The sequence below is a fragment of the Perca fluviatilis genome, chromosome 7, assembly GCF_010015445.1.
Source record: "Perca fluviatilis chromosome 7, GENO_Pfluv_1.0, whole genome shotgun sequence".
Classification (NCBI taxonomy): domain Eukaryota; kingdom Metazoa; phylum Chordata; class Actinopteri; order Perciformes; family Percidae; genus Perca; species Perca fluviatilis.
In genome coordinates this window covers 8,645,758-8,665,767 of record NC_053118.1, presented here as the reverse complement: position 1 = coordinate 8,665,767, position 20,010 = coordinate 8,645,758, and the positions used below count along the sequence as shown (strand labels likewise).

At 39.7% G+C, this 20,010-nt stretch overlaps 1 protein-coding gene and 1 long non-coding RNA gene across 2 annotated transcripts in view; one reads left to right on the top strand and one right to left on the bottom strand.

Annotated features, from left to right (window-relative positions):
• Window positions 1-6,294, top strand: part of tgfb2 (transforming growth factor, beta 2) — a 72,499-nt gene extending 66,205 nt beyond the window's left edge. The window contains exons 6-7 of the mRNA XM_039806415.1: window positions 1,780-1,933; window positions 2,152-6,294. Coding sequence (XP_039662349.1) covers window positions 1,780-1,933; window positions 2,152-2,310 — 313 coding nt within the window. The 3' untranslated portion in view covers window positions 2,311-6,294. The remainder of the gene's footprint in view (window positions 1-1,779; window positions 1,934-2,151) is intronic.
• An 11,764-nt stretch (window positions 6,295-18,058) lies between these two features.
• Window positions 18,059-18,804, bottom strand: LOC120561615. The gene is made up of 3 exons (XR_005639619.1): window positions 18,746-18,804; window positions 18,334-18,430; window positions 18,059-18,104 (listed from the first exon to the last, which is right to left on the bottom strand). It is a non-coding gene; the product is annotated as an uncharacterized LOC120561615 (long non-coding RNA).
• Window positions 18,805-20,010: the final 1,206 nt, after the last annotated feature.

Genomic DNA, 20,010 nt, shown 5'->3' with positions numbered 1-20,010 from the left:
TGTACACTTGAGTTACACCCACTTCCTGTTTCGATGGCGTAACACACAAAATAGCGGCCCCGCCACAGCCAGGCCCTAGAACGAAAAGTCTTGCTTTTAATAACTTGATGTCGGACTTCCTGTTGGGTATAGGGAGTGGGTCCTCAAGGCTTTTTTGTTTGCCACAACATGATACATATGTGTACCAATTTTCGTTACTCTACGTGAAAGTTAAAGGAGGGGGCTTCAACTTTGAAACCTGTTTGGGGGTGCTGGTGGGCCATTTTTGTGCACTTAGTCACAAAACCCTTAAAAAAATTTAAATTTTCACCAGCCCAAATGCAACCGCCAATTTTGGTGAGTTTTTCAGTATGTTTAGGCCCTCAAAAAGGTGATTCATTTATCAAAATAAAAATAATTAAAGCTGCAAGCAGCATTTGACGGGCCCTCGCACCTCTGCGTGCGCTGGGGTTACTGGCGGACGCCACTCCCTGCGGCCGTGCATTTGCACCAACGTCGGACACTACAAACCGTCACCAATGAAAAAGGAACTCTGCTGAGTTCAATGATACCTTACACAAGAGTCTACGTCAAACGACCGCCGTTGGTGCTTGGGCCCTAATTAGAACTGCAAGAAGTTATGACGGGGTCCAAGCCTTCCTGACCAGAGTGTGTAACCTAAAGCTCGACAGCAAACGTCAGGAAATATCGCAATGCGTCGAACATCAAGAAATATGGCAATGTGTGAGCCACATGGTCAAGTATAAACCCTATCCCTAACTTCCCATTTATATTGATTTTATTGATGCATGGTGCATATGTAAATGCACCAATGTAATTTGGTAATTTGGTGACATAGTTGGCGCTCGGGCCCTAATAAATGTCTTACATCTATCTATTGTTTGCATTTTTTAGTTGGGATATAACATTCAGTGATCTTCAGTGAGATTAAGGTTTCTGTAATTTATCTTGTCTTGAGTTTTTGGGAGAGGACTTTAAGCTTCTTCCTACTTTTCCAAGGCAACAGAAGGAGGGTCATTAACAAAAAAAAAGATGTGGCTGAACACATGTGGGAGGTGCAACATTTTCAATCAACTATTGAACCTATGATCTCTAACCCAGTCATTCTCTTGGAGTGAAGAGGAGGGACAGCCCAGAACGCTGTTGTAGGGCAAAACACACATAAAAGCACATTCTACAACATTACCTTTGTAATGTATTAGGCTACATTTATCTAATAAAGCAAGACTCCTCTGTGTGTGTGTGTGTGTGTGTGTGTGTGTGTGTGTGTGTGTGTGTGTGTGTGTGTGTGTGTGTGTGTGTGTGTGTGTCTGTCTTTGAAATATCTCATGAGCCCTTCATCAAATCTACTTAACATTTGGTTTCCTGGGTACCCAATAAATTTGGGGCACTTTGGACAGCACTGGATATACAATGCTGCCAACAAAATATTGGGTTTGAGTCTGGTTTGGGCAATTTTGTTGCATCCTGGCTTGATTTTATTTTGAGATGTCTTTGGGGCTAGCTTACCTGGTAGAGCGTGTGCCCCATGTACGTTAAGTTCTTGACAGCAGCCTGGTTTCAAATGGTTTCGAATCCAACCCACAGCCCTTTGCTGAGTGTTATCCCCTCTTCTTCCCCCCCCCCCCCTTTCCTGTTTATCTATGCTATCTAATAAAACTAAAGAATAGATATACTTAAATATTATTTATTTATATTTATCAATATCTTTAATTAACTGTGTACACCAAAGTCAGACTACTGCAACATGATTCACCACTCCTCTTCATCTCTTTGTAGGAACGTTCAGGACAACTGCTGCTTACGGTCACTCTACATTGATTTTAAGAAGGACCTGGGCTGGAGGTGGATCCACGAGCCCAAGGGCTATGAGGCCAACTTCTGTGCCGGAGCCTGTCCATATCTGTGGAGCGCCGACACCCAGCATTCCAAGGTACTGTATAGATAATTGTACTTTATTGATCCCAAATTGGGAAATTCTTAAAATAGAAAGAATTTCTCATAACTTCGCAAAATTTTAGGGAAAGGTCAAAGGTTAAAAATGTGTGGGATCAGAGTTGGTAAGGTCAGTAACTTGAACATGAATGTTTTGTTCTACTTTACTTAAGGTCATATTTTCTTCATGAAATAGCTCTAATTCTTGTGTTTTAGGTGTTAGGCCTGTATAACACCATTAACCCTGAAGCATCTGCATCGCCCTGCTGCGTCTCTCAGGACTTGGAGCCCCTCACCATCCTCTACTACATTGGAAAGACCCCCAAAATAGAGCAGCTCTCCAACATGAAGGTCAAGTCCTGCAAGTGCAGCTAAAAGCGCTTACAAGCCAGCACAAACACACTCTCCTTCCTTCACACAAAAATAGACACAGACACACACACACACACGCACAAACACACACACACACACACACACACACACACACACACACACACACACATACACATATACAACTGTATTTTCTCTTACATTACATTATACTCACAGCAGTGTTTTCACACCGGCACTTTGGGGTAGTGTGCTGGAGAATGGAGGAACAGATTCAATGCATACACAACATATAGAACAGTGTCGTCATGATACCAGAAAGTTGACTTTGATACCAATGCTGAGTACCATAGTTACAGTGTTGCATTGCATAGGTTGACACTGCCTAATTACAAGCAGACTGGGGCTTGTGTACAAAGAATGTCATGGAGAGCACAAGAGTCTTTAGTTTGTTGTGTAATATGTTGCTTTCCAAGCATTAGGAGCTGTTGGCTGTCCAACATGCAGCTTTTTTTCACCTATTCAACCTTCTCCAAGAGGAGTGCCAGTGTATTTATTTGGTGCTACACAAGTCTGAATGACATTGTTCTTATGTAGCCAAGCAAACCAAGACAGCAAAAAATAAGAAAGCCCTCACATTTAATAGCTTTATATGTAGCTGAAAACCAGCAGTAGAGGGTTTGAGATTTTCATCACTACTGTCTTTAAGTGAAATATTTAGATATTTTGCTCCTGGCAACAGTTTATAAACCATATTAAAGGGGTGGTTCAGAATTTTAGAAATAGGACCTCATTTCCAAGTTAGCCAGTGTGTTATTTATCAGTGGAGACCGTTTTCAACACTTTTCATCCAGTCCTTCCAGTTGCAGAGTTCGCTGGTGCTAGGCTAGCTCAAGTCAACGGTATATGCTAGCCTGCCATTAAAAGCAGTCTTACACACTCCACAGTACACCCGAGGCAAATAAATTATAACGCCAGGCCATCGATGTAAATGTCTGTTGATAGAATAATGTTAGAATTAAAACTACCCTTGCATCGCATTGCAATAGTTATACTTTGTTCCCTGTAGTTGGTAGCATAGGCTACAGCAGCGGCGGAGTGATATTACCTAGGCTACCTAGAAAGCCGGTTTACATGACAATCACGCAAGTTTATTTACTTGCCGCTGTGAGCTCCAATAATTTCACTCTGCCAGGCTATAACTCACATAACGTTACCGGTACATGAAAGCACACGGGCTAGCAATTTGCATGTAAACTGTCCAAGCTCACATGACGTTTCTGTCAGCAATTACCTAAAGTTAGCGGTTAGCCCAACCAGGTATCTACCAAGAGTGTAGCTATACCGTTAACGTTGTCACTCTCCACAATGCATTGAACAGTAACTTTATCTCCACTAACGTTGTCAGTCTCAATCTATCAGTAGCAGCTAGGCTAATGTTATGAAAGGGGCTAGCTTTTTTAGCTAGAGTAGCCTACCAAAAGTTATTACTTGTTCATCAGTAGCTGTTGGTGCATCTACAAAGACGGATGGAACCGCATTCATTGTCAGTGACTTGTGGTCCTTTAGATTGTGGGTTTTTTCAAGTCATCTGATCTAAAATGATCATTACACATTTGCCACTTGGGTAGGGTCTCCCGACTGGAGTGCGCTACTCTGTTTACTTTTTGGCGCAGTGCTACTAACCGGAGCTAAGTAAAATTCTGCTGCTGTTGAGAAACTAGTCCCTCAAAATGTAATGCGATCATTGAGATGCAAGGGTAGTTTTATTTCTAACATTATTTTATCAACAGACATTTACATCGATAGTCTGGCATTATAATTTATTTGCCTCGGGTGTAATGTACACTGGCAAACTTGGAAATGAGGTCCTATGTCCAAAATTCTGAACCACCCATTTAAATAAAAAGGGATCCAGTTCATGATGTGAAAAACTGGTTGATGCCAAGCAGCAACTGCGTGATGAATCCAGTGAAATGCCTTAAAGGTAGCGTTGGTAAAGTTGGAAAGCTCCTTCCAATCCCTCTGCATTTGAATTCAGGACTTTTACTGTGCAGTATTAACAGATTTAATATTAGCCTTTGAGTACTTTTTCTACCACTGCCATTATCAACATTCCCAGTTAGAGAAAGGGTGAAAGTAAAGCAAGACAGCATTTAACTGCAGCCCCCAAATCACTAAATCCGCCCCTGAAGAACACACCAAGTTGCAGCTACTTGTGGCCAGAAACACACTCAGCGGAGGTATTAATTTCAAAACAGGCATATTAGTTGCTTGCTTTGACATAACTACAGCAGTTATTATAAAACGTTATTAGGGTTCTGCAATGGCAGAGTGGCACTTTTCCTGCAGGATATCTGCTCATGTTCGTTGACTCCAGGAAAATGAAGAAGAGTTTGAGTGTAATGTTAGTATACCCAGAATCGTGATCAGAAACACACGGTGAAATACACAGGGGGTGGCTGTGAATCGGAGGTAGAGTAGGTCACCCCTTAACCACAAGATTGGCAGTTCAATCCTAGTCTCCTCCGGCCACATGTCAAAGTGTCCCTGAGCAAGACACTAAACCCCAAATTGCTCTATGTAGCTCTCCACTGCCTGTAATACTTAGGATAGGTTAAATGCAGAGATTTAATTTCACTACATTGTACTGTATGATTTTATATGAAGAATAATAAAGTTTCTTCTTCTCACTTAGCGGAGATATTCATCTTTCAAAGAGATGTATAGGTCACTGGTGGCCCCCTGCAGACGGCATGCTTGACAAAGCCATGAAGCCTGGCAGAGCCCTGAGGCCCCGCCCCCACTGCTGCACAGCTGTTTGCTTGTTTATTAGGAGTTTATTAATATTATATGTGTCCAAATTGCATCAAATCTTACACAAAGCACACCATTAGGTCTCCAGCAATACATACGCCAAGTGTGAAGTCAGATAAGATAAACCTTTATTGCCATTGCACAGAGATCCACACAATGAAATTGTGAGTGCCATAATAACATTGACAATAAATAGCTAAAAACAAGAATTAATTTAACAGGAAAAGTAAATCGGAAGAACAGTTCTGGAGATATGCAAAGGACAGACAGACAGACAGAGATTCCCTGCTTTGTTTTATTTTTTTTTTCAAATTTAAAATGTCTAGCTTACATATCTGGGTCACAATTCTTTAATGACCAAATTTTAAGATTTCAGTGGTAGTTGCTTTGGTGACACCCCTGGTGTTTGATTTGAATTCCCTGCCTTCTCCAGTGCACACATTTGCACTGCCTAGATGCAGGTAGGTAGGTAGGTAGGTAGGTAGGTAGGTAGGTAGATAGATAGATAGATAGATAGATAGATAGATAGATAGATAGATAGATAGATAGATAGATAGATAGATAGATAGATAGATATTTTATTCATCCTGAGGGAAATTTTAGTGGTCGTTTGAGTATTTTGGTGACTCTGAAACAAATTTCAGCAGGCAGAACACATTTGATGAAAATATATGTTTGTAGTAAAGTAATCTTTAGCAGTGGTATCAAAGTCATGCCAAAATGTGGCTTATTGTGGCCCCGCTGCACAGGACACATACATGCTACACATTTATGATACACATACATACATATATGCATACATATGGCTTTTGTACAGGTATGTCCCTGTTCGCAATTTAAGGGCCCTGTCAACATGCATCACCTCACACAATTGTCACATTGAGATATAAGATTAAGGCAAACACTGGAAGTATAAGTGATAAGTGTCTACATGTGAAATAAGTCCTGAAAATAACACAGCCCCACACCTGACATATACCCCACCCCTTCACTCCCCTCTGTCCACAACTCACCCCTACACAGTATTCACAGCCACAGCAAAGCATGTTCTCATTTTTGTGTGTTCTTGTCTGCTATCCTTTCTAGTTTTTCTAAATCAAGTATAGGGTTGGGTATCGTTTGGGTTTTTTCCGATACCGGTGCTAAAGCGGTACTTTTAAAATGGTGCCAGTGCCTAAACGGTGCCTGAACCGATACTTTTTAAGAAAGTTAAAAAAAAGAAAAAAAAGAAGGGTACTAAACAACTGTCTGCGACATTAAAGAATGGCTTGTTTATTGCTAAGGCCAAAAAAAGGTCAAAATTAAATGATTTAATAATAATGTAATAACTATAACAATAACTTTTTTGACTAGTCAATTGATGTTGAATGACAAAAACTAGATGGGAAAAGGGCATTTAACAATAACTTTGAATGCACCACGAGACTGTAGGTTACCATTTTCATTGAACGCACCATTTGTGTTTTTCCGACAACGGCAGCTGTAGTTGGAATCCTCTACAGTGAAATACAGTCAAACTTTACACCGTTTAGCTGTCAGCATTTAACCGTGTTTATTCCAGCTACTAGCTAATGCTAGGCTAACGTTAGCTGCTGTCGAGTGTAGTGTTAACTAGCGTTACGTGCAGCGATGATTCTGTTGCCTCTAACGTCTGTTTTCAGAGCATCAGAGAGAAGCGCAGGCATATCAGTGGCACCGAAATGAGGCGTGTTGCTATTTGGTCCGGTAGATACTGGTCATTAAGGCACCGGTGCCATATTAGCACCGGATTTTGGTACCCAACCCTAATCAAGTATGAAACTTGCATGCACTGACTACAAAAACTAGACCCCATTTGTCAAAAAACAGAATTATCCCTTTAATGTTATGAACACAGATTCTTGCTGTCGTATCTAGAATAACTTATGTAAAGTCAATGAACAAAGGTGTCTTTAATGTGGCATTTAGTGTATACTGGCTGTACTATTGATTGCTGTTGAAAAATTACAGGCTTTGCGCACATAGAGAAAAGCCTTAGAATTACAGCGGTGTCATCTCATACACTCCGCATAGACACAGATTCAGTCCACACTGAAAGGTCTGGGTTCAGAGAAGGGAGATGCTGTCTTCTGGTAAGTAATGATGGAGCTGTGTTTGGAGAAATGATGTTGATTAGTGTGATGAAAGATTATAGAATGTATAAATGAAGAATAAATATGACCTTCAAAAAAGGCTCACAGAACCAAAAATAATACAGCCACCTCTGTCGCTCTGTAGTAGAGGTTTGTAGTGTCATTAGTTTGTTGTCTGCTTGCCAACATCAAACATTTATTTCACCCATAAATTTGCAAAGTCTGTCTGTCTGTCATTGTCTTTTTGTTTCTTTAATAAAAACAAACTGCACTGAAGCTGTTTTAATTATACTATTTTAAGTACCTAGTTTTCTTCAGAACTTTCAGAACTCCCCGTTATCAAATGAAGAGTGACCTGTCCCTTTGTGCCAGTGGACCTGCTGTGTAGCAGAAAACAAAGTGTTAGGCACCAACTTTGTCACAAAGGAGCTGTTATTTTCTATGTCTATTTGTTGTTTTGATGATGATGATGATGATGATGATGATGATGATGTTATTGTGACCCACTATGCTGTATTGTAACACAGTGTTGTTGTGGTGCTTTAGTGGTAAATAAATTATTTAACTTTCAAGGGAATTCAATGTTATTATGTGTAATTTGTTTGTCTAAAGTAATATTTCATCTGACGGCTGCAGCGTGTCCTCTCTGGAAACTTGAATCCCTCCTTTACTTGTTGAGTTCTGTATTTGGAAAGCCACAAAGACAAATAAGAGGCTCATGTTTCCATCATTTTTGCAATGCAGTTTGGCTCATAACATGATATATGATCAAAGGATGATACTCTTGTCGCAGTCAAACAAAACAGATGGGATTTTGCAGCACTGGATACAAAAGGAGGAGATGTAGATGCTAATGCCAAACTTCAAACTGTTAATTTATAATGTGGGCATGACTTTCAGTAGGTATACACTGGTGTGGGGCCGATGGAGGATGCTGCAGGCAATCATTGCCGATCTCAGAGCAGTTCCCTCTCCTAGTCCTGCTGCTGTCGCTGCTACTACTGCTTTGCTTCCTTTATTGTTGGTGACTCCCTAGTGCGCCATGTGGCTGTGAAGGTATGGAGGGAATATTTATTCATAATTCAAATTGAAAGTCCAAAGAGAAAACAAAGCATGATCCAATTAAAAATAGTATTATTTTAATTAAAAATATTATTTTACTACGCTACTAGGAAAAATCATGCCATAATTAAATGTGAAATGTAAAAGCTTAAATGGAAATACTTAAATTAAAATCTCAAATAGAAAAAGAGAAATTATTTTATTTTAGCCTTTCACCTTTATAATTTTCAATTTGACATTTTATCTTTTGAATTTTATGTTTTACATTTGACATTGACATTTTAAGATTCACCTTTTAGATTTGGATTTAACATTAAGCTTTTCATTTCACGACTTCCAGCTGACAGCGGTTGCTGTGAGTATTACTGGCCGCCGCCAGCTGGCTGTCACCTAAGACTGGAGCTTCCAAGTCCGACATCATATCAGAGAAAATGGGCCATACATTTTTGTAAAACTGCCCATACTCAAACTGTACACAGTTAATTTCTCGCATAAAACAGTCTCAGAAATGAATTTAGTGGTGAAATATCAGACGAAAAAGCAATCAATTCTAGAATCTTGATCGAGAGTTCGCCGTAGTAGCAGCAGGCAACAACTGGAAACCTTTTACAATTTTTGTCTGCTACTTCACCAATAATTTCCCCACAACTTTATCTAACTATAAGCGCGGTTAAATCATGCGAGGCTCAGCTGCGGCTCATCTAGAGATTCGGCATCATCACCGCTACAGCCCTTAGGGATGTGCCCCGGCCCCGGGCAAGGGAAGGAGACAGGCTTCTCCAGCAGGCTGAACCGGGCTCCCCATTGTTCGAACTATACCGTGGCGTTCGGGGAGCCCGAAGGGGTTCGTGCGCTTGCGACTTACAATGACTAACAAAGATACATAACAGCTAAAAGTGTATGCACAACAGGATTTACCCTATTATACTTTATCGACAGGAATAGATAGGTCAAACAGCCAGCAACAAATAGTCTATAAACAAAGCATCAGGCTGTCTTTGAGATTTCACATGAACAACAGTTAAAGTTACTTAGGCTACCGAAGAATACCATAATTCCTCCGTTCAATTAGACCTTAGAGACGCACCCCAAGCTTCCATCCTTAACAAACAGCCATGTATATGGGCTCTTCCAGTCTCTCCACTGCTGGCTGTTCCAATTTAACAGGAGAGATGAGCAAGAGGGGTTAGGATCATCTTCAGCCAGAGAGGACATTATATCTTCAGCTTCTTACGTTGTCACCCTGGTGGGAGGTGTGCTAACAGGGCTTGCAGCAGGTGAATTGGTCGTGCTATTAACATCATCGTTACACAATTTCTTAGTAAAACCAAAATTAATTAAACTGCCTTGTTTTCTTTTTGCCATGGCTGTATGATGCTTACTGCAGAATGGATTTCAAGGACTTTGCGCGCCGATTAAAGGCCTCCAACGTTTATGTTTTTTCTGCGAATCTTTGAGTTTACAGTTTTATATACAGTACAGGCCAAAAGTTTGGACACACCTTCTCATTCAATGCATTTCAATGCGTAACAAACAGCCATGTATATGGGCTCTTCCAGTCTCTCCACTGCTGGCTGTTCCAATTTAACGGGAGAGATGAGCAAGAGGGGTTAGGATCATCTTCAGCCAGAGAGGACATTACTTCTTCAGCTTCTTACGTTGTCACCCTGGTGGGAGGTGTGCTAACAGGGCTTGCAGCAGGTGAATTGGTCGTGCTATTAACATCATCGCTACACAATTTCTTAGTAAAACCAAAATTAATTAAACTGCCTTTTTTTCTTTTTGCCATGGCTATATGATGCTTACTGCAGAATGGATTTCGAGGACTTTGCGCGCCGATTAATGGCCTCCAATGTTTGTTCCACCAATGAGTTAATTTGAGTACAGTTTTATATACAGTACAGGCCAAAAGTTTGCACACACCTTCTCATTCAATGCGTTTCCTTTATTTTCATGACTATTTACATTGTAGATTCTCACTCTAGGCATCAAAACTATGAATGAACACATGTGGAATTATGTATTTAACAAAAAAGTGTGAAATAACTGAAAACATGTCTTATATTCTAGTTTCTTCGAAGTAGCCAAGAAGTGCTGTGGTAGCCATGCTGGTTCAGTATGCCTTCAATTTTGAATAAATCTCCAACAGTGTCACCAGCAAAGCCCCATCACACCTCCTCCTCCATGCTTCACGGTGGGAACCAGGCATGTAGAATCCATCTGTTCACCTTTTCTGCGTCGCACAAAGACATGGCGGTTGGAACCAAAGATCTCAAATTTGGACTCATCAGACCAAAGCACAGATTTCCACTGGTCTAATGTCCATTCCTTGTGTTTCTTGGCCCAAACAAATATCTTCTGTTTGTTGCCTCTCCTTAGCAGTGGTTTCCTAGCAGCTACTTGACCATGAAGGCCTGATTCGCGCAGTCTCCTCTTAACAGTTGTTCTAGAGATGTGTCTGCTGCTAGAACTCTGTGTGGCATTCATCTGGTCTCTAATCTGAGCTGCTATTAACTTGCGATTTCTGAGGCTGGTGACTCGGATGAACTTATCCTCAGCAGCAGAGGTGACTCTTGGTCTTCCTTTGCTGCGGCGGTCCTCATGTGAGCCAGTTTCGTTGTAGCGCTTGATGGTTTTTGCGACTGCACTTGGGGACACATTCAAAGTTTTCGCAATTTTCCGGACTGACTGACCTTCATTTGTTAAAGTAATGATGGCCACTCGTTTCTCTTTACTTAGCTGATTGGTTCTTGCCATAATATGAATTCTAACAATTGTCCAATAGGGCTGTCAGGTGTGTATCAACCTGACTTCAGCACAACGCAACTGATGGTCCCAACCCCATTAATAAGGGAAACAATTCCACTAATTAACCCTGACAAGGCACACCTGTGAAGTGAAAACCATTTCAGGTGACTACCTCATGAAGCTCATTGAGAGAACACCAAGGGTTTGCAGCGCTATCAAAAAAGCAAAGGGTGGCTACTTTGAGGAATCTAAAATATAAGACATTTTTTCAACAGCTTTTTTGTTAAGTCCATAATTCCATATGTGTTCATTCATAGTTTTGATGCCTTCAGTGAGACTCTACAATGTAAATAGTCATGAAAATAAAGAATACGCATTGAATGAGAAGGTGTGTCCAAACTTTTGGCCTGTACTGTATGTCTATAGCTAAGTTTCCATCCACTTGTCAATCGAATTATCTGAAGTTCGGTAAAAAAAACTCATGCGAATAAAGCTGAGTGTGAAAGTGTGTTTCCATCCAACAGCTTTAAAGCGAATAAAAACCTGTGTGTAATGATGTCACATGCTGTTTTGCAATTAAATTGGTATATCGAATTGACATTCAGACATTTTAAGGTGTTTCCATTCATTTTCGCACTGAATCGCACAACATTCAAGCAAACATTTGCGAACAAAGTTTTGCTAGACAAAAGTAGTTGTTAATATTAGAAGTCAAGGATGGGCCTTTGGCCGAGGATCTGATCCAGCTCATCAAAAAGGTGGAACTCCAGCACCGCTGCGAGACAACTCTCTTTTTTGAGACGTGTATCACTGTTTGAGCACCTTCATTTACTCCGGAGGACGTCCCACGGCTTGTCGTAACCTTTGTTGGTCATTTCCTTTGCTAGTTCCTGATAAATTATGGCATTTCTAAGATTTTTGATATCTAAAATAGCCGTTATATTTTGCTCGTAAATTAAATTCAAAGTCTCTTGTCTCCTCGTTCATCCACTTACATCTGTCTTTGTTGACACCGGTCATGTGTGCAAACAGAGCGGAAATATACTGGGTGGAAATTAACTAAAACTTCTTCTTCTTTGTTTTGTGGCGAGTTGCAACCATAAAAATGACCTAAAACTTAAATCGCAATTCATTAATTTATTCAGCAAATAATGTTTCCATCAGCGTTTATCGCATAAGCCGTATATCGATCAAGAGAAAATCCGATGAGACCGAACGTATTTCCTTTGAGTCGATATTCATGAAATTCTATTGAATTTTACTGTTTCCATAAGGCATTTTTCATCCGATATCACTTAATTTGGATAAAAACGTGTGGATGGAAACATAGCTATAGTTAACATGTACTAAACATGAGTTGGATTTGCACCGCAGCGCTGCCACGCTTTGATGCTCATGACAAGAATAGCATGTATAGTTATCTTTATTGAAGTGAATTAGGTTTAAATCGCCGTCATGCATGAATGAATATTTATACAATTTTACACATAATAATCCACGATGGTCACCTTACACAAAACTGAAATTGCACGTCAAAATGACACCTGTCAATATTTTTAGAGACCCCCCAAAATTTCAGAAATCACATTTTCAGGGGAGCCCATGTCTTATTAAGGGGAGCCGAGCTCTCCCTAGCTCCCCCGTAGTTCGCACCCTGGTCTCTGGTTGTACACATTGGATCAAATGATATTAAATCAGAAACATCTGAAAGGAAAACAAAACACAAATCAGTAACATCTTAAATGTTGAAGAAGGACATAAGCCTACAACAGGACCTCTGGTAAGAAGTTTAATATATATCATAACACCTGTCAGGACGAATTGATATAGTAAAAATTAGGGCCCATGATCGCGTGTCACTGTCAGCCCAGGAATAGTGGGAAAAGAAAAAAGAAAACCAGTAAGAAAGGGCCGATTTAGTATACAGAGAAAAGAGAAAAGAAAAATGGATCAGGATATTCAGGATACAGGAAAAGTTGAAGCCTGGTATTATGAAAACAATTGAGTAAGGGAAAGGCATGACAGCTCAAACTAGAAGTAGAAGCACCAGACAAAGATTCAGACAAACAGCACAACAGCCCCAGTGGAGTTAATAATAAAAAAGCTAATTTTAAGCTGCATGAAAAATGAGAGTAGAGGGTGGCAGGCAGCTGTCAGTGGCCGGAGGCCGGGTACTTTTGATATGACATGCTGGGAAGAGGAAAAAGTAAGTGCTAGATTGGATTATGCAGGTAGGGATGACGTCAGTGTAAGAACGCATGCAAGGCGTAAATAAGTTGAAACAGGGGCCGACAACGCCACCTAGGTTTAGTTGAGGCCTAGGACCTCCTAAAACTACCAAGTTTCAAATTTGAGATAAAAACCCTAAAATAGTGCAGCAGAACAGGAGCGCAAGGTTAAAATGACAGTCCACGGGTCCCCGGTGGCGACCACCTTCTTCTCGCCTGGCTCCTCTCCTCGGGCAAAGCGCGAGAGGTTTCACCTTCTCCCACTCTAGCCGCTAGCGGTTGGTGTTTTTGTTTTCCTCTGTGTATTCTCAGGCCTCCTCCAGACTGGGGACGATGCTGTTCTCACTGGAATCCCGTTCTGTCTGTCACTCTGTCTGCTCCATTCGGTCTGCTCCATTGTGCCGTTGTGGTCTCTGTGTCCTCCTGGTCCCCAGGTGCAAGTCCTTAATCATAATTAATTTACATGTCCGACGGCGGAAGTAAAACCAACGTTAAAAACACACACACACCAAATTTCAAAATAAAAGCATGCAACAACAGAAGATAAAAACACAGCAAATACTAAAAACACAGCAAATCCAAAGTAAAAGCATGCTTAAATAAAATCAACTTGATGACACAATAGCGGACGGCAAAAATAGCCATAGCAAACATCAAATAGAGGGCCCCACACCCAGTAATGATAACAGGAACAGATTGTGATTGAGTCGATAGCATAATTACATACAATATGTGGGAAAATGTTGGTCTGGGGCCTGGAAGGGTGTTATGTTGGATGGTAGAATAAAAAAAAAGGAACAATTAAAAACTCATTAGCTTGGTGGTAATGAGCAATCAGATGTTTCAACTTTCGTGAAAAATTTTGAGACTATAGGGCTGAGAAGGGAACCAGTCACCATGGACGATTGCCAAGTAGCTGTGGAAGAAGAAAAAAGGAAAATAAGCTGCAACTATAGAAATGGAGATGAGACAAATTATGTATGATAAAAAACTAGCCTGCTCAAAGTGCATGAATAAAAACTACATGTTGATACATTTTACAATTACAGTCAGGGTTTGTGAAGCAGGAAGAAGAGGGATACACATACAGATCATAATTAAAATTAAAGAAACACAGTTTATAGAGGAAAGGTATAGTAAAGCTTTGACTGTAGGTGGTCGAGCCAGTTGGTAGTTGAGTTAAAAAAACTATTTTAAAACAGACCATAGTTATGGTATGTTGCTAGAATTGAGTGATTTGTGGAGCTATGTGGACAGAGGTTAAGGGAATATTATTATCACTGCATAAGTAAAGTCACTTTCATAAGGTTAAGTAAAAAGAAAATTAGAGCTGAATTAAATAAAACGTGGGGAAATTTAGTTTAACAATTTATTCACTAAATGGGTACAAAATGTTCGATGGTGATTTGCTATAATTATCATAAGGGGTAATGGGTTACAGTTTGAAAGTTAAAGTGGGTTGTTTAAAATCTAAACATACAAACTGTAGTCATCACCAATTCTACCCTCTTCTTTGCTAAGGCAAATTGTTTGCTCTTTAGTTCTCTGCCACTTGGATTATTGCTCAGTAATCTGGTCATCTGCTTCAAAAACCCTACTTAGAAAACTTCAAGTAGCACAAAACAAAGCGGTCAGATTTGTTCTGACGTGCAATTCTAGGTCCAATGTTGTTAAAATGCATGAACGTCTTAAATGGTTGAGTGTTGAAAAAAGACTATTGGCCAATGCGCTTACTTGGTTGCACTCTGTTATTCAAAATCAGACATCATTTATTTTTGGTAGCATAACTTACAGTTCAGATATCCATACTTATTTAACAAGAGGAGCCAGTAGGGGGCAGATGACTTTACCTTTGCCAAAATCTAATAACTTCAAAAAAACTTTCATTTATAGAGCAAGTTCTATGTGGAATAAAATTCCAAGTAACATTTGTTTTATTACAGGAAAGGTATATTTTAAAAAGAAAGTCAAATCTTACCTTCATTTAAATTATTTATCATGATGTATCTGATTGGGTGGTGAAAAAATTTCAGATTTTTTTTGTGATCTACCTTAATGTTAACCATGTAATATATACTGTAATATATAACTTTGTTTTCAAGATATTTCTCTATTCTGTTTATTATTGTTTTTATTTCATTTTAATTGTAATTTTTCTTCTTCTTATTTAGTTTTGTAAGCAGATATTGTTACATATATTTTCTGTGTTTAATTTCTTTTCAGTATATGTTATGAAATGTTTTAATATTGTCTGATTAAATGTTGTCTTGGACCCCAGGAAGACTAGCTGGTCATCTAGGCGTCAGCTAATCCTTATAATAAATACAAATACGAGAATTGACACCTGAAGCAATATTTAAGTTGACATGTTGAGAAATTCCTTTAGTCACAGGCGGACATACAGTAGGTCATAATCATAAAGCTAAACTGGAGGTTTGGTTTCTAGAGCAGCCTGAATAAGACTTACAATATGGCTTTAATTAGCAGCCTGAAAAATAGTTGAAATACAGCTTTAAGTGGACATTTAAGCCTTTATTTTTAAAATCCTATATCAGAATGCTCCGATATTACCTAGTGACATTATGGGATGTGTATACTATCACCCTGAGGTGAAATTATTCTGGCTAAACTGGAGGTTTGGTTTCTAGAGCAGCCTGAATAAGACTTAAAATATGACTTCATTTAGCAGCCTGAAAAAAGAATTGAAATATAGCTTTAATTTGACATTTAAGCCTTTATTTTTAAAATCCTATATCATAATGCTCCGATTTTACCCAGGGACATCATGGGATGTGTATACTATCACTCTGATTTGAAATGAGTCTGGCTAAACTGGAGGTTTGGTTTCTAGAGCAGCCTGAATAAGACTTACAATATGGCTTTGATTAGCAGCCTGAAAAATTGTTGAAATATAGCTTTAAGTGGACATTTAAGCCTTTATTTTTAAAATCCTATATCAGAATGCACCGATATTACCAAGGAACATTATGGGATGTGGGATATTTATACTATCACCCTTATGTGAAATGAGTCTGGCTAAACTGGAGGTTTGGTTTCTAGAGCAGCCTGAATAAGACTTACAATATGGCTTTGATTAGCAGCCTGAAAAATTGTTGAAATATAGCTTTAAGTGGACATTTAAGCCTTTATTTTTAAAATCCTATATCAGAATGCACCGATATTACCAAGGAACATTATGGGATGTGGGATATTTATACTATCACCCTTATGTGAAATGAGTCTGGCTAAACTGGAGGTTTGGTTTTTAGAGAAGCCTGAAATAGAGTTACAACATGGCTTTAATTAACAACCTGAAAAATAGTTGAAATATAGCTTTAATTTGACATTTAAGCCTGTATTTTTAAAATAATATATCAGAATGCTGCAGGATTACCCAGTGACATTATGGGATGTGTATACTATCACCCTGAGGTGAAATGAGTGTGGCTAAACCGGAGGTTTGGTTTCTAGAGCAGCCTGAATAAGACTTATAATATGGCTTTAATTAGCAGCCTGAAAAAGAGTTGAAATATAGCTTTAAGTGGACATTTAAGCCTTTATTTTTAAAATCCTTCATCCGAATGCTCCGATAATGCCTAGGGACATTAAGGGATGTGTATACTATCACCCAGGGGTGAAATGAGTCTGGCTAAGCTGGAGGTTTGGTTTTTAGAGCAGCCTGAATAAGACTTACAATATGGCTTTAATTAGCAGCCTGAAAAAGAGTTGAAAGATAGCTTTAAGTGGACATTTAAGCCTTTACTTTTAAAATCCTATATCAGAATGCTCCGATATTGCCCAGGGACATTATGGGATGTGTATATTGTCACCCTGGGGTTGAAATGAGTGTGGCTAAACTGGGGGTTTGGTTTCTAGAGCAGCCTGAATAAGACTTATAATATGGCTTTAATTAACAGCCTGAAAAATAGTTTTCTCCATAATTCCCGGGTATATATGGGCATCAATGGGACATGCATATTTGGCCATCTGGGGGCACTGTAAAGTGAGGCACTTTAGCAATAGAATGGGCAAAGGCAATTTAGCTTTATAATCATCAAAATCTTGTTTTCTCCATAATTCCACAGTATATATGGACATGCTGGGCATCAATGGGACACTGAAGACCTGTGTTATGTGAATCATGGGCAAAGGCAATTTAGCAATATAATCATGAAAATCTTGTTTTCTCCATAATTCCAGTTGGTCATATGGTCATGCTGGACATCATTGGGACACTGAAGACCTGTGTTATGTGTATTGAACTGTGTTATGTGAATCAGGTTTCCATTTCAACAGGCAATCATATTTGGCCATCTGGGGGCACTGTAAAGTGAGGCAATTTAGCAATAGAATGGTCTATACCTTGATTTCTCTGGAGCTGGGTCTTCTCCATAATTCCAGGATAGATATGGACATGCTGGGCATCAATGGGACACTGAAGACCTGTGTTATGTGAATCAGGTTTCCATTTCAACGGGGAGCCATATTTGGATATGTGAATCAGGTTTCCATATCAACGGGGAGCCATATTTGGCCATTTGGGGGCACTGCAAAGTGAGGCACTTTAGCAATATAATGGTCCATACCTTGATTTCTCTGGAGCTGGGTATTCTTCTTAATTCCAGGATAGATATGGACATGCTGGGCATCATTGGGAACCTGAAGACCTGTGTTATGCGAATCAGTTTTCCATGTCAACGGGGACCCATATTTGGCCTTTTGGGGGCACTGTAAAGTGAGGGACTGTAGCAATAGAATGGGCAAAGGCTATTTAGCAATATAATCATTAAAATCTTGTTTTATCCATAATTCCAGGGTATATATGGACATGCTGGGTATCAATGGGACATGCATATTTGGCCATCTGGGGGCACTGTAAAGTGAGGCACTTTAGCAATAGAATGGTCAAAGGCACTTTAGCAATATAATAATCAAAATCTTGTTTTCTCCATAATTCCAGGGTAGATATGGACATGCTGGGCATCAATGGGAGACTGAAGATCTGTATTTTGTGAATCAGGTTTCCATTTCAACGGGGAGCCATATTTGGCCATTTGGGGGCACTGCAAAGTGAGGCACTTTAGCAATATAATGGTCCATACCTTGATTTCTCTGGAGCTGGGTATTCTTCTTAATTCCAGGATAGATATGGACATGCTGGGCATCAATGGGACATGCATATTTGGCCATCTGGGGGCACTGTAAAGTGAGGCACTTTAGCAATAGAATGGTCAAAGGCACTTTAGCAATATAATAATCAAAATCTTGTTTTCTCCATAATTCCAGGGTAGATATGGATATGCTGGGCATCAATGGGAGACTGAAGATCTGTATTTTGTGAATCAGGTTTCCATTTCAACGGGGAGCCATATTTGGCTATGTGAATCAGGTTTCCATTTCAACGGGGAGCCATATTTGGCTATGTGAATCAGGTTTCCATTTCAACGGGGAGCCATATTTGGCCATTTGGGGGCACTGCAAAGTGAGGCACTTTAGCAATATAATGGTCCATACCTTGATTTCTCTGGAGCTGGGTATTCTTCTTAATTCCAGGATAGATATGGACATGCTGGGCATCAATGGGACACTGAAGACCTGTGTTATGTGATTCAGGTTTCCTTGTCAATGCGGAGCCATATTTGGTCTTCTGGGGGCACTGCAAAGTGAGGCACTTTAGCAATAGTATGGTCAAAGGCACTTTAGCAATAGAATGGTCTATACCTTGATTTCTCTGGAGCTGGGTTTCCTCCATAATCCCAGGGTAGATATGGACATGCTGGGCATCAATGGGACACTGAAGATCTGTGTTATGTGGATCAGGTTTCCATTTCAATTGGGAGCCATATTTGGCCATTTGGGGGCACTGCAAAGTGAAGCACTTTTGCAATGTTTTGCCAATGACTCATTGAATGGTTTCAATTAAGAGCAGTAGTTCATAAATGTACACTACCGGTCAAACGTTTTAGAACACCCCAATGTTTTTTGTTTTTTATTGAAATTTTAGCAGTTTAAGTCCAATGAATAGCTTGAAATGGTACAAAAGGTAAGTGGTGAACTGCCTGAGGTTAAAAAAAAAAAAAAGGTTACCCAAAACTGAAAAATAATGTAGATTTCAGTATTTTACAAAAAGGCCATTTTCAGGGAACAAGAAATGGGTTAATAACGTAAAGCTGTTCTGCAGCAATGGAGGTTGATCAAGCTTTGAAAGTTGGTGCTATCAATTCACACATCTGTTCCAACTTGTCTGGATTACTTACAACCCCCTCTGTTTGTATAACAGTATTGTTGGATCACACTGTGGTACCGTACCCTCGTGGGCATTATTTGAAAAGTATTGTACTGCAGAAAGTAGTGTATTGCTATAGAAATGGCAGGAAAAAGGCAATTAACAATGGAAGAGAGACAGACCATCATAACACTTAAGAATGTTGGTCTTTCCTACAGAGAAATTGCGAAGAAAGTCAAGGTGTGAGTGAGTACAGTATTCTTCACCATGAAAAGGCACTTAGAAACTGGGGGAAACAGGAAGGAAGAGGCCTGGCAGACCCAAAGCCACAACAGAATCAGAAGACACGTTTCTGAGAGTCAACAGCTTGCGTGATAGGCGGCTCACAGGACAACAGTTTCAAACACAGCTTAATTACGGTGGCCGACAGGGGCAAACGCCCTGCAACTTCAGAAAACACATGCAAATAGACAAAACACAAGCAAATTAAGAAAACAACTACATTAATTTGACAACAATGTACGTGCAGCCCGCAAACGCGCGCTGCATATAC